Source organism: Mustela lutreola, chromosome 3 (genome assembly GCF_030435805.1).
Source record: "Mustela lutreola isolate mMusLut2 chromosome 3, mMusLut2.pri, whole genome shotgun sequence".
NCBI lineage: Eukaryota > Metazoa > Chordata > Mammalia > Carnivora > Mustelidae > Mustela > Mustela lutreola.
In genome coordinates, this window is record NC_081292.1 from 156360509 (window position 1) to 156375609 (window position 15101).

A 15101-nucleotide genomic window follows, 5' to 3' on the forward strand; every position below is an offset into this window, starting at 1 on the left:
AGAGATCTCAAATGCTTTCCGATTCTGGAGAAGTGCCAAGCTGCACTCTTGGATTAGGAGGCCGTGGAAGGACTCCCGTATCTATAAGCTTAATATAAGCTGTCATTTCAAATGAATGAATCATTTATGCTGTTGGAAGGAATCCAGGATGTTTGGGGTTCCTTTTTTTAGCCTATAAAATTCTGAGCTGTGTGACTTTTATAAGAGTAGTCTAATCACCACATTGTTATTTGTGCTACTTTAAGGTGAGTCTCTAAGAAATTCAGTCTGTTTCTTTTGCTGACCTCTGGGGTCATAGCTGCAAGCTGGTCTACTTGCAGTCTTTTCTTATTTGTCTTTTATGTCAGACTTTAGTGGGAAAAATGAGGTTTTGTGCATCATTTAGAATGATAATCAGTTTAAATGCTTTAAGTATTAGGGAGTGCATGACTGAGAACGCTGAGGATAAGCCCGTAGTGTTGTGCTTCGATTTGTCAAGTCCCACTTAAAACATAAACGTGGAGGGCGCCTGGGTGGCTCAGTTAGTTAAGTGTCTGTCTGCCTTTGGCTCAGGTCTTGATCCTGGGATCCTGGGATTGAGCCCCACATCAGGCTCCCTGCTGAGCAGGGAGTCCGCTTTTCCCACTCCCCCTGCTTGTGTGCTCTCTGTCTCTGTCAAAAAAAATAAATAAAATCTTAAAAAAAAAAAAAATAAAATGTAAATGTGAATACTTTTACTCTGAGGTACAAGATTATGCCAAACTGTGGACAGTCTTAAAAAGTCCACAGTGCTCTTTGCTCAGCCTCTTCCTATGATAGTCTATGGTTAGGCTACAAGAGTAGCCGTGTCCAGAGGATGAACTGAGTATCTCCCAGAGCAAGAAAGATTTTTTTTTTTAAAGATTTATTTGTTTATTTGACAGACAGAGATCACAAGTAGGCAGAGGGGCAGGCAGAGAGGGAGGAGGAAGCAGGCTCCCTGCTGAGTGGAGAGCCCGATGTGGGGCTCGATCCCAGGACCTTGGGACCATGACCCGAGCCGAAGGCAGAGGCCCTAACCCACTGAGTCACCCAGGCGCCCCAGAGCAAGAAAGACCTTTGAAAAGATTTGGGATTCTGAGCCTGGGCCCCTAGTTGTGGAGCTGGCCCCCAACCCTCCCATGACCGGCTGCAGCCCCCAGTCAGGGCTGGGCTGCACGTATGTTCAGAGGGACCTGGTTCTGGTGATACAAAGGGCACACAGTGCCAGCCATAACACTGAGTAATGCTGGGAGGAGCCTTTTAGAATAAACAATGTGGGGGAACTTCGCAGACAGGGAATACCTCTGGCTTGACATTTAAATTACTGAATTATTTAAATGAATGTCAATTAGGTGGAGTAGACTGGCTGCCTTCTGCCAGGGCACTTCCTAGTTATTTGCACAGGCAAGTGTAAAATATTTCATATTAGATGTGGCGCTTCCTGTCTGTCCTGTTGAAAACCAGTCACAGAAGGTGACTGTCCATGCCTTGCTATGCCTCGGTGTGTACTGTACTCCTATCACTTTCTGAGAGATTAGAGGCCCACAGACTATTACCTGTGGCCCTACAAGGGATTTTGTGATCACTCTCGCATCCTAGGTGCCACCCCCCGCCCCAAACCACTCCAAATGAAATATCACAGGCCCACACATGTTACGGTTATTCCTAAATTTTGATGAGACTGAAACAGTGACTCATGGGCATTGTGGGGCCTGCTGTGTTCTTAGAATTGTGGATATTAAGATAGGAAAATGCTACTACCTTGCTTTTAACCTTCTTTGTTGAATCAGTAATCCTAGCTCAGGAATCTTTTTGGCATCTCTTCGACTAATCCACTCTGTTGGATGAAACTGCCAAAGTAGCATTTAACTAATGTGTGTGTGCGTGCAGGCATGTGGGCGGAACATGTGGTCATTCTTATAGACTTACGAATTCAGGGTCTTCATTTATCCTGGGTGGTATATAAAAAATAGATTCAGGAAGGGCTCTGCTAATTAGTTATATGGAAATATACAAATTAAGAAGATTAAATGTTGGTGAGAAGCACAATTGGAAATGAAGCTGGTGAAAGCTTTGTACTTTTCCCATTAGCTCACCACCAGACTGAGGTCATGGTTCTTTCTAGCAGAGATTAAGTTAATTATCACGTATCATTAACGACCATCTTTCTTCCCCTTTTTTCTCTTTCTGGATTGTGGAGGTGAGGCGATGAAAATTCTAGTTTTTGACACCCTAAGAAGAATGACCTATTTAAAGGCAGTTAACCCCAGGCCACTTGTGTACAGCTAGTGGAGGGATTTAAAGATTCAAGGAGAGTGTTTAATAAATGAATGAATCCCTTTGACTTAGTTTATGATCCCTACAGGATAAGATCTGATTACAGTTGATAACCCGTGAATGCCTGCGTTCACTGCATAGTTGGGTATAGTGAGTCGAATTTACTGAAGATTTACCTGAGGCTCCTCAATTCTGGCAAAATTCTTTAGGTTACAATCCAGACATCTGTCAGACCATCCTCACATCCTGTCAAAAGATAGGGACCTTGGAAGGGCAGTCCACATCTTAGGTCTTTGGAGCTAGAATTCAGTTTGGGTTCTAATTTTAGTTATATTATATTTTGTTTTTTAAGTAGGTGCTACCCCCAGCTTGGGTGGGCTTGGGGCCTGAACTCACTACCCTGAGATCAAGAGTCACATGGTCCACCAACTGAGCCAGCCGGGCACCCCAAGGGCTCTGATTTTAAAAGCAAGAGTTCAGTCTGAGAGCTCGTGAGAGGAATTGTTATTTTTATCTATTTTTTAAAAAAATTTGATGTTTTTTATTATAACCACAAGATGTCATTAATTGTTTTGTACCTGACCATCCAGTTCCATAGGATGGATAGTGAGTGAGGCCTCTGTTGTCTAGCATTACCTGTTAGTGGTTGCTCCTCCTGGATCCCAGGTGTAGCGAAGTCAGTAACCCATACTCCTCAGTCCATTATGAATCCGTGAACAGCTACTCTCTTGCATTATTTCCCTTTCACTCCTTTGTCCTAATGCAGAGTCCTCAGTCCTATCCCAGTGTCAACAGACACAACCTCTTCAGTGCTTGAATATTTAGGATTTTAAAATATGTGTTCGTGTTTCAAACGTTCACGAATGCATTATTGCATGGTTTTAAAATACAGTATTTAAAATCCCCTGCTGTAGATCACAAACAAATCAGCACGACACCATTAACTCCCCCCTTACCCTGCCTATCCATTTCCCTCCAAAGAATCATCACCTGTTGGCAGCATAGTTGGCAACCCTCAGCCCAGCTCTGTGCCATTCAAGAGTGGCAAGCATGTCTAGACTCCCTAGAAATATTATCTTTCAACTCACTTTTGGCAAGTGTAAACTTTTTGCTGGATTATGTCAACAGATATATATGTTTTTCATCCTCATAGAAATAGATTGGTACTGGAATTTCTCTAGGCAGGGAAAATAAAGGCTATCTTTTGGCTCATTAAAATTTTTTCTCATTAAAAATGTCGGAGGCTCTTGATTCTCGGGGGTGAGACTGGTGACATACACACACTGTCAGCGGCTATTTTGGATTTCCTGCTTTCAGGCATGTCTTTGCTCTTGGATGAGCCCCTTGTGGTTTTCAAAAGAACGAGCAAGTCAATTATAAATAGAAGGCTTGTGTCTGTGTGTCTGTATGCACTTACTCTGTGGGATGAGGCACCCACATTACAGTGGGTAGTGAACTATTTTTCACTTCTTTGAAGAGGGAAGAAGAAAGATTAAGAACACTTTTCTCTTTTTGAGATAACCCACGTCTCTACACACACCCACACAAATCTGGGTAAATGAACTTGACATTTTCAAAGACCTTACCTTAAGGTCTCCTCTTGAAAGCACAGCCACCCGACCTGTTATTTTAAGAAAGAAGCAGTTATCTCACAGACCTGCTGCAGGGGGTTCAAGAATTAGAAGGCAGTCAATCTGTGCCAGAGGCCTTCGGAGCGAGCTTCTGCAAGCTGCATATCTTTATATGAATGCTGCTTCAGAACCTCCAGGACTTGGCTGTTTACGTCCTGTCTGCACTTTCCTTCCTGACTAGTGCAAACTGTTGGGACCAGCAAGTCTGAACTGACCAGGCAAGGGAAAAGAAAGAATGGTCTGAAGAATTAGACTGCAAATGAGTGTTTCCTGAAGAAGATAATTAGGGGGTCTGATCAGATGTGCTTCACTCATGGATGATACATTGTTGCCTCTTTCCACCACACCTTGGACCCACCAGGTGTGGACTGCTCCTGTGGTCCTGCCCCTTTCCTTACTGTTAAAACATTGTTCTGTGCCCTCTGACTCCTTGCACCCTTATCTTCAATAATCAGTGCCAGTTTTTTTCTGCCAGTTCAAAACGTGGAAGCAGCTATGAATTTCCATTGTAATGAACATGAAAACTTCAGTGTTACTAGTATTGAAAAATTAGTCTAGGCATCTGGCTGCAAATATTGGTAAGAGATATTTGTAATTAGAGGCTGCATCCTTGGAAACTCTCGATTATACTGGTAAATTACAGATAACGGCGGGAACACCAGCATTCCTTCTATTACTGGTTGATAGGTTAGTACAGAGTTACCAGGAACTGATATTAACAATTGCCATATATTTAGGAGGCTTTTTTTTTTTTTTTTAAACATAAAGTTGATAAGCATTATGTTCTGGAAGAATATTTTATTATTATTTTTTTTATTTTTAAAAGATATTTATTTACTTATATATCTGTCAGAGAGAGCACAAGCAGGGGGAGCAACAGGCAGAGGGAGAAGCAGGCTCCTGACTGAGCAGGGAGCCCCATATGGAGTTCAATCCCAGGACCCTGGGGTCATGGCCTGAGTCCAAGGCAGCAGACTCTTAACTGACTGAGCTACCCAGGTGCCCCAGAACATTTCATTTTGATGCGAGAGAATTGGGATGTGAGAGCCCATCAGGCCAAAGGTAACGTGAAAGCCACAGTGGGGAAAGTTCATTGTCAGAAGCCTGTAGGTCCATGATAACCATTCTTCGGCCTGGTATGATCTAAAAGAGTACACAGCTCAGATAAATGTACTCATATTGAGAGGTGATTATTATTTGGTGGTTGGTCAAGTGAGAGGTAAAAGATAACAGAATGTGGACATAACAGCCAACGATGATGCTTGGCCTGACTTTCTGTTGGTAAATGTATTGTAATGGTCTTGGAGAAACGGTCTTGTTCGCCTAATGGGAATAAAACCTGTGTAGTGATTTTCTTTTCCTTGTTCTTGCTCCTTTGCAGATGAGAAGCCCAAGGTGAACCCCAAACTTTACATGTGTGTGTGTGAAGGCCTCTCCTGCGGGAGTGAGGACCATTGTGAAGGCCAGCAGTGCTTTTCCTCACTGAGCATAAATGACGGCTTCCATGTCTACCAGAAAGGCTGCTTCCAAGTCTACGAGCAGGGGAAGATGACCTGTAAGACCCCGCCATCGCCCGGCCAAGCTGTGGAGTGCTGCCAAGGGGACTGGTGTAACAGGAACATCACGGCCCAGCTGCCCACTAAAGGTTCCCATGGACTTTTCTATTTCTAGATCAAGGGTTTTCGTTGGTGTTGTTCTGATTCTGTGTGGGTTAAAGATGGAAGTAGCCACAAGGCTTTCCTCCTACTCTTTAAACTAGAGGCCAGGAGTGAGAAGAAAGATAGCTCTAGGTGAGGAAGGGAAAGGTATGGCCTTTTGGAATCTAAAGGGAGTATAGATATCTTTGGGTAAGGGAGCAAGGTAATGGCCATCTTGGGGATGGTTTGGTTGACTAGATCTCTCTTGGTCGTCGTGTGCAGGCCAACGGCTCCTTTCTCTGTTCAGGAGCCATGATGTCATAATTTCAGAAACAGTTCGGCTTGGTAAATATTTATCTCTATGTTAAGTGTGTAGGAAGGAAACTGGAACATAAGACTCTGGTGGCTGAGTGGAATAGGTTTTCTTCTTTATGAGGAAAGAGACAAAGCCTCACTAACCTTTGCTCCCATATCTGATTTCCCAGTGAACAGTCACTGAGTCTTGAAGCTGGGTCAGATTTCACATGAACCTTGTAGTTTATGTGGCATCTTCTTTATGTTGTATTCATATGGATTCCATATCCAGGGGAATTTAGTCTCGCTCTGGAGCGGTTACCCCATAAAATGAGCCCCTGCAAGTAATAATGTTCCTTAGTCTTTGTAGACTCATCCAAGCCAGTTGATTCTCTTAACCTATTGTACATTTTTAATTGGCTTAAATTTAAAAGTACTTAATTTTGCACTCCGAAAAGAAGAAACAAACCAAAAAAGTGGACTGGGAGAGGCTCCTAGGATCACCCAGGGCCAGAAATGTCAGCTAGCAGGGGGAGAGACAGAAAAAAAACAAAACAAAACAAAACAAAACCGGTAGGAGGTTATGCTGTGCGGTATTTCAGTTATGGTGATGACCGGGAGGCATATAGAAAATGTTAATTCTGATATGCAAATGGGGTTGAATAATACAAGAAGATTTTTAAAAAAGAGATTAAGTGTTTAAATGGCTAAAACTAAAAGGGTACTTGATGGGATGAACTTTTCTCTTAACCTTTGTGAATTAACTTGTAATTAATGGAGTGGATGGCCATGAAGAATTATCTGCACTGACGCAGGAGTTGTACCTACAGTACGGAAAGTTCCTAATCTGTAGAACACTCTGTAAGACTTGGAGTTGTAAGAGGAAATTTATTTTCTCGACTTAAGGAATTTCTAATTCAATTAGGGAGGCACCATATTTATAATTTAATGTTGTATATAATTAGTTTTACACTTTATCGTACAAATGACATGTACCATGGGGTATTATGTGCCAAGTCGTTGATTAATTTGGATTCGGAAAGTTAAAAGAAATGTATTAAAGGCTGTCAGGCTTGTGGAAGGATTGTGGATTGCGGAAGGCGGCAGAGACGTGGAAAAGGCCTGTGTGGGGAAGAATGGAGCTTTTGGTGACGCCGTGTCTTAAGGGGTCTGACATTCAGAGATGGTTATTGGTTGGGGACCTTTTAATTATGGACCATCACTATCCAACCAAGAGATTTTTTTGTTTAACTCCCTAGGCAAGTAGAAAGTCTTTGTGTATATTTGCCCGAGTGGTATGTGAGTGTTGGAGCGAATACATGGCTGTTTGAATGGGTAACGCGATAATGCCGAGCAAGGGGGTGAATGAGTGATTAGGCGAGCGAGTGAATCAGTGAATGAATGTTTTGAGCAAGTGAATATTGAATAAGTGAGGAAAAGAACAGATGAATGAATCGGTTCCCAGGCAGAAATCGTGATGTGGAAAGATCAATGAGAATTCAGTGGTAGACATCCAAGATACACTGAGGAGAGAGACCACAGATTGGGTAATTTGTTTTTAACTCAGCACTTTCTTATAGGAGTATCATAGCATCATCTCTGTCTGTAAGGGCTCAGGATAAAACATTCCTACGATTGAATTTGTGTTAAGAAGAGTAGTACCAGGGACTTGTGAAGTACTTTGTATCATAAACGTACTTCCACCTACGTGCGCTAATGTGGTTGGTTCTCGGTAGAGTTTTTCAAACTCTGGTTGTGCCTGAATGAATAATGGTTCAAATGACCAGGCCGTTGGCTGGGTATTAGGAAATATTTTAGTTTTTAACAGTTTGTGACTTAGGAGACCAGGTGGTCAGGCTCAGGAGCTACTTGTTAGGTATCAGTTATGCTAAATAATAAGTAAACCGTGATCCTTACAGCCAATTGCATTCCTTTTCTCCCCCATCTCCAGGGAAATCCTTTCCTGGAACACAGAATTTCCACTTGGAGGTCGGCCTCATTATTCTGTCCGTAGTATTTGCAGTATGCCTTCTAGCTTGCCTCCTGGGAGTCGCTCTCCGAAAATTTAAAAGGCGCAACCAAGAACGCCTCAATCCCAGAGATGTGGAGTACGGCACCATCGAAGGGCTCATCACCACCAATGTTGGAGACAGCACTTTAGCAGTGAGTTTGAGACCCCAGGGAATCCCAAGCATAACAAAGATGGTGAAACATGCTTTCTTCTTTCCATCGTGAAATGCTAACTAGTAGCGGGGGCTGGACAGTGTGCACATGTACCACTGGTCACTTGTGTCCTAGGCAAGCCTGTGTTGGCCTGTGTTTAGTCTCCCATATGTGAGAACATTTTTTAGACAGACATTTGTGTTCAGTAAGGGAGGGGATTTTTTTTAGTAGATTCTTGGTAGTTGTTTTTCTTTTGGGAGTAAGGGAAAGGTGAGGAGAATGGTTGCCTATAATCATTGGGGGGCAGAGGGGAGGGGTGGGACTTGGAGTAACTCAGTTACTCTGTTTTTAGCAATATAAGTGCTTTCAAAAAAAGCACCTTTGCTTAATATTAAAATCACTTTCCCTTCTAGATTATTTTAACACCCTGTAATTTAAGACTTTAAAATTTGACATCCAAAAAAGCTGCTGTTAAACTTTGCACGCTCCTGTGCTGCCCCCTTGTGGAGGTAGTCGTTTGGTTAAATCAGTGCTGTCCAATAGAAATAGGTGTGCCACATCTGTAATTTTAAATTTTCTGGTGGCCACTTAAAAAAAAGTTTAAAAAACCCCCACTGTAGGTGATATTAATTTTAACAGCATATTTGATCTAATGTATATAGTTACCATTTTAGCATATAATCATCAGTCAGAAAGAATTATGAATGTGTTGTTTTACATTCTTTTTATTTTTTTTTGAACTAAGTTTTTAAAATATGGCACATATGTTAAACTCACAGCATATATCAGCTCAGACTAACCACATTTCACTTGCTAAAAGTCAATACGTGGCTAGCAGCTACCCTCACAGACAGCTCAGGGTCAGACACCATTGGATTCATATGTTTTCAAGTTATTCTTTTGCATATTGTTCAGTGGTAAAATCACATGAAAAAGTGTCTTCCTTTTTTTAACTTTTAAAAATTGTCAAGTGTTAATGTGGAAGAAACTTAAACTTTAAGTGAGAAAAGGGAACCACTTGCTATAAATAGGTTACAATAATGTGCAAAAGAAAGAAGTGATAATAGCATTCTGAAACGATCCTAGGCTGAGTCTGATGCCTTCTCTGAAAAAGGTGAAGATTAGGGAGTGTGAGGTGTTAAAGACATGCTGATACCCAGTCAGGACTCTCCTTGTCATATTTGATGGAGGACCATCCAGGTATATAACTTTCTAATGGGATCCAGCGTTATTTGATGTCATGGTCATGCATCAGCTAAGATCATCTCCTATTAAGTCTTGGTCTGCTAGACGACAAGCTTATGAGTTTGTGGAAGGTCTGCAGGCGAGCCTGCTCTCCAGCTTCCTCTCCACTGGAGAAGACTCACCCTCACCGATCTCTGTAGCTCAGGTGCTGTTCTTGGACCAATCTTGGCGAGTTGTTAAAACGTTTGGTGGTGGCTGATACAGGCTGAGAAATAGCCCATCCTCCTGCCTTCCCTATCCTTGGGCCACCAGTCAAGCATACATTTTTGTATAAAAACCAGGAAGGAGGGGCGCCTGGGTGGCTCAGTGGGTTAAAGCCTCTGCCTTCGGCTCAGGTCATGATCCCAGCGTCCTGGGATCGAGCCCCACATCGGGCTCTCTGCTCAGCAGGGAGCCTGCTTCCTCCTCTCTCTCTGCTTACTTGTAATCTCTGTCTGTCAAATAAATAAATAAAATCTTTAAAAAAAAAAAAAAAAAAAAACCAGGAAGGAACCAAAAAACAAACAAACAAAACCAGGAAGGAACCTTGTTTTTTTCCGTTTACCTCCCTATTTAGATCATGGTATGGCAGAACTGGGGAAGAGAGGAGATGAGGACACTCTGCTTCCCAAAGTAGAGAAATACAGCTCCCCCCTGCCCAAGGTTTCATTTATTTGACAGAGAGAGAGAGAGATCACAAGTAGGCAGAGAGGCAGGCAAGAGAGAGAGAGGGAAGGAGGCTCCCCACTGAGCAGAGAACCCGATGCAGGGCTCGATCCCAGGACCCTGAGATCATGACCTGAGCCGAAGGCAGATGCTTTAACTCACTGAGCCACCCAGGCACCCCGAGAAATATAGCTTTTCGTTTGAAATGTACTTAGACGTTTCTTTCCCATATTAAGGAAAACTCAATGAGTTTATTGAGTTAGGAGCAAGATATGAGGCTGAATCCTGAGGTTCTAAAGTCAATCAGTCAGAACTCCGTTTCCACAGAACTGCTAACCTCCATGGCTAATGATAGGAATATCTAGTGTGAATCACTGTTTGAATAGCTTCTGTCACTTTGGTGGAGGAATGGGAGTGTATACCAAAATTGTCTTCTCCACTCAATCATGTTAGAGGACAGTATATCGCGATAACAATCATAGCAAAGAACACTGTTTAAAACAAGTTATCATTTTTGGTATATATACTTGCTTATTTAAGTGATACGCTCATTTATGTTATTCAACAAAGCCTATCTCGCTGAACAGCCTCCTGCATTGAAAAAGAAGCCTTGGGTTCAGGAGTTGAAGTCGATGTTTGTCAGTCATCGGCTGATGGCAACCCCCTGCCTTAAGTCTATGAGCTAGATTTAAAACCATGATTCTATATTATGAAAAAAAACCCCACATTTGTTTAATTTTCAGAATTATTCTCTCAAAAAAATTGAATGAATAAAGGGAAGAAAGTACAGCAAAAGAGATGGTTAGGGAGATGTGAAACTACTTCATCTAACGTTCAATTTCTTGTTGATTATCCATTTTGTGGTTTTTAAGGATTCTAAATATCTTCCTTTGGATGTTCAGATTTTAGTAATTTTGCTGATCAACAGTACTTCACAGTGGTGGAGTAAGTAAAAGAAGATGAAATTCAGACGAATCAATGTATTGCTTTAGCAGGCCAGCTAAGATGTCTGGGAAAGAATGAACTTTGGGGAATATAAGCTCAACACTGCTATAACCTTACCACCATCACCATGGGCACAATACCAGGGGTTCCAAACAGTCCATTCCTGATGCAAAGAGACGTCTACTCCTTGGCTTGCACTGAGAATCAAAAGAGAAAACTTATGAATGAATTGATTGGAGATTTTTTTCACAACATGTTGATTTTTTAGAAGTAGATTTGGGCACGGTTTTATGTTTTAAATGAAAGTCCTGGGTTTTTTTCCCTTCTCAGATCTGTGGATAATTCACACCTAAAAATGACACTGAAGGTTAAGTTTTGTGATGCTTTTGTTCCTCACCCACCTAAAGGGTAATCCTTCCAGGTGACCCCTCTCTGCTTGAGTGTACCAGCCAGAGGACCCACGTGGCCATGGAGTCTTTGCAGTAGAAACAACATTAGAGTTGTTTGTACCTTATTCCTGATTTGTTTGTTCCTTGTTAGAGTTCCTTAGTTGGCATGTTGGCGAAAGTGAATCCTTTCACAGATACCTATGAACAGAGCAGAACATGATTAGTTATGCCCTGGCCTTGGTCTTGAAGGCCCTTCCCTTCCTTTTTGTTCTCTGTGCTCCTCTTTCTGCTGTTTCCCCTTGTATTCGGACCTGCTTCCTGGACTTTCTAGTTTGCATCTTTGACCTTGTCTACTCAGGCTTTTTTTTTTTTTAATATATATGTTTTTATTCTAAAACTCTGGATGCAAGAAAAGACTACTTACCCCTCAGGAAAACCTATCATAAAAAGGGCTAGCTTCTGGTTTTCCTAAGAAAACCCGTTCTTTCTCCAGTGGTCCATGCACACCCATGGGCCGCATGTCCAGGACTGGCGTCTCCGTGCGAGTCACAATGATATGCATGCTTGTACTTTAAGCTGGGAACTGTTTCTCAGTAGTTTCTTTTTCTCCTTGTCTTGAACCACAGGATTTATTGGATCATTCATGCACATCAGGAAGTGGCTCTGGTCTCCCTTTCTTGGTACAAAGAACAGTGGCTCGTCAGATCACGCTGTTGGAGTGTGTCGGTAATTCTTTTTTCTCTTCTTTGTGGGTTGAATGCAATGTTAACTGTGGCTCTAGAAGCAGCATGGAACTTGGAAAATCTGTCTCATGTTGCCTGTTGCTCCTGAAATGACAGGAGACGGGGTGGCTCTGTTTCTGGTCTCCGTGCCTTGCGTCAGAACTCCTCAACATGTTGGAATTCTCGTCAAAGGAATCTGTCGCTAGTTAGTATGATGAATGGCTAGTCAAAAGCTTTTAGTGGCAAGTAGACCTTTTGGGATGACGGGAAGGCATGAGAAATGAGTTAGCATGTCTGCTCCTGACTGGAGACATTGAGCGATCCGAGGGGAGTAGGCGTTTGGACAACGCACTTGCCTATGGCGGTTCTCCAAGCCCTCTCACTCTCCCACTGCCTTTAAAAATAATGAGATAAATTTACCAAAGCTACCTTTATAATTGCTTTGTTAAACAAGAGCAGTATCCATTTCTCTATGGCCTCTCATATTTTTCCCATCTAGGAACATGTTTATATAGAGATGCAATCTTAATGGGTGTACAATTTATGTTCCTTCTTTCCGTTTTAAGCTCACAGACATTTCCATATATCTGTACACATCACAAATATTTTAAGAGATTGTGTAACGAGGGTCTTTTGAATGATCATTGAATTGTATGTAATAGTACTACTCGAGAAAGCTTTTGCATGCATCTTACCTTTCTTTTGAGTACTCAGAATAAATTCCCAGGAGTTGGGGTTCCTGGGTCAAACTTTGTAATCTTTTTATGGCTTGTTTATAAATTGCTGATTGCCCTCTAGGAAGAGGGTACAGAATGCCTTTTTGGAGGGGGGGTTTCTCAGTTTTATTGGTTTTTACTTGTATTTGGTGGGTATTTTCAAGTCACGTGATAGTTGTCATTAATTTCTTTTTGGGCAACACATAAGGACAGCCAGAGGGGTGGTGATAGGTTGGCAGTGTCTCTACACTCTTTCTGGTTCTCCTGGTTTCTTTTTTTGGCAACTCCAGTCATTCCCTCTTTTGCTTTTGGGAGGTAGCTGGACGTCATAACCTGCCTTCACCACTGGGCTGCTGTTCTCCCACCTTTCCTTCTGAGTTTTTGGAAATCAGGACATCCCCAGACCTGACAGTGGGAAAGGGGCTAGGCAGTGTAGCACGAGCAGCAGGTGTCACCTGTAGGCACACAGGTAACCAGCAGGAGCCTGTTGCCTTTGCTCTGGGTCTGCAGTCCCTGGGCCTCTGAGCCATACCTCACGTTTCTCCTCCTCAGTGGACTGTGGGCGGAGCAAACACGCATGGACACGCCCCCAATGTGCCCATTGTGACCAGCCAGGGTCATTCTCTTGTACTGCCTAACATCCAGTTTGCTATGAACAAGGGTGTTTGGGTAGGAGTGAGGAGGCAGTGACGGGCTGTTTGCCTATCTTGCTTATTACCCCTGCTCTCCTGCCCTCTCACCCCCATGGCCACTTGCCATGCACAGGGCAGCCAATCTCCATATCAGTTTTCAGAGCCCAACCCCAGAGTCCAAAGGGCAAAATAGTGTTGTACCTTTAAAAAACACATGCTGTTTCTGGTGGTGTAGATATTCTTGAGCATTTTTGGAAATAGTGTAAATTCAATGATAGCATTTTGTTGGTTCAGTGCTAAAGACTTTCATCAAAGCAATGCCATTTCAGTAGCTTCTAGTTAGTGTTCATGTGGTGTAGCCTTGAATAAAAATGTGTGTGATGAACTGCTTGGGTAGTGTGTTACCATTTGGGGTTCAAATTGGACTAGACCAGTTGTTACCAGATAGTGATTCATGAACCCCCAAAGTTTCAGATACCGTATGGATTCCCATGGGGGGCTCCGTGCCCTGTACATTTGGGCAGTTCTGCTTCTGTTTTTAGGAACTCCTGAATAGGGTTGCATTTCTAAAAAGCATTTGACAACTTAAAAGCATTTGAAAACCATTGAAGTAGGATTCTATTTTCAATCTGTCTACTTATCCTGACAATCCATCTCTGTTTTCTTAAAAAAAAAAAAAAAAAAAAAAAAGATTTAAGGCAACTTTACAGTAATGTATACAATTCTCCGGGATATTTTTTCTCTCCTTCCTAATGAGACTGTGAGGACAAAGGGAAAATAAAGAGATGGAATGTAACCGGAGGCAGGAAAAGATCAGCATACTGTTTCGGGCGGCCCGTTTTGTAGTGTCTTAGCACTGGCCTTCGTCTTGAACTACAGATGCCGGGCATTTGCTATGACGGTATTAAAATTAGTCCTGCTCTAAATATGATTTTTGCGACCTCACAGCAGCCCACAGTGATGACTTACTGGCCACGTTTAACCTCCTTTTGCATTAGTCATTGGTATTTCACAGGGACATTGTTTGTCAGGACAGAGTCCAGACTGAGTGGCTTTGATTTTGTGTCAGGACCTAATCCCCTGGATCGACATGCTTTCTTCCTCCATGTTTGGGTTCTCGTGGCTTTGCTTTGGAGCAAAGAGCTGTAGTCCTGGGTGTGCAGGTGCTGCTGCAGCTGCTGATTACAAGCCGTGACTCCCAGCAACCCCTTGCCTGGGGGAGAGCCCTGCTGCCCTGTGAGGTGGGTCTCCCGCTGCATTGTTATCTAGGCGCCGCGTGCGTCTTTACCCTCATTATACCCCGTGTTGAGCCCCATGGTCTCGCGGTAATTACCTGCTGCTCCCAGCCTCCCTCCTCACCCACCCCTGTAACAAAAGAGAAGAACGGAGGAGGGAGCATGTCACTGACAGGCCGACAGCCGTGTTGCTGGTGCAGGAGGGGGCACGCACCCCACAGAGCAGATCACAGGCTGGGGTCCTCGCGTTTTTAGGAAATGCTTTCTCCAAGGGGCCCCTTCGGTGTGGCCCACTTCTGGCATCCCAGGGGCTGTCTAACAAGCAAATACCCATGACCAATGTCAGGAATCAGAACTGTTCTGGGATTATGTCTTTAAAACTCTGCAAATCCTCTTTTGAAATATATCCTCTGCCAAGAAATCCTTTAGGGAAGGTAATGGTTGCTTGTTGGTCTCCTCCACAGCATTGTTTTGTGTGTGTGTGTATTTTTTTTTTTTTTTTTTTGGATCCTTTAGAATACAGATCTCCAACTTAATTGTCTCCCTTATGAAGAACATAAATGTGTATGT

At 42.8% G+C, this 15101-nt stretch overlaps 1 protein-coding gene across 3 annotated transcripts in view; it reads left to right on the forward strand.

Moving 5' to 3' along the window:
• The window catches only part of ACVR1 (activin A receptor type 1), a 127477-nt gene that overhangs the window by 81043 nt on the left and 31333 nt on the right, over window positions 1–15101 (forward strand). For all 3 annotated transcript variants that reach the window (XM_059167281.1, XM_059167282.1, XM_059167283.1), the window contains 3 exons: window positions 5290–5553; window positions 7791–8002; window positions 11853–11952. In XM_059167281.1, coding sequence (XP_059023264.1) covers window positions 5290–5553; window positions 7791–8002; window positions 11853–11952 — 576 coding nt within the window. The remainder of the gene's footprint in view (window positions 1–5289; window positions 5554–7790; window positions 8003–11852; window positions 11953–15101) is intronic.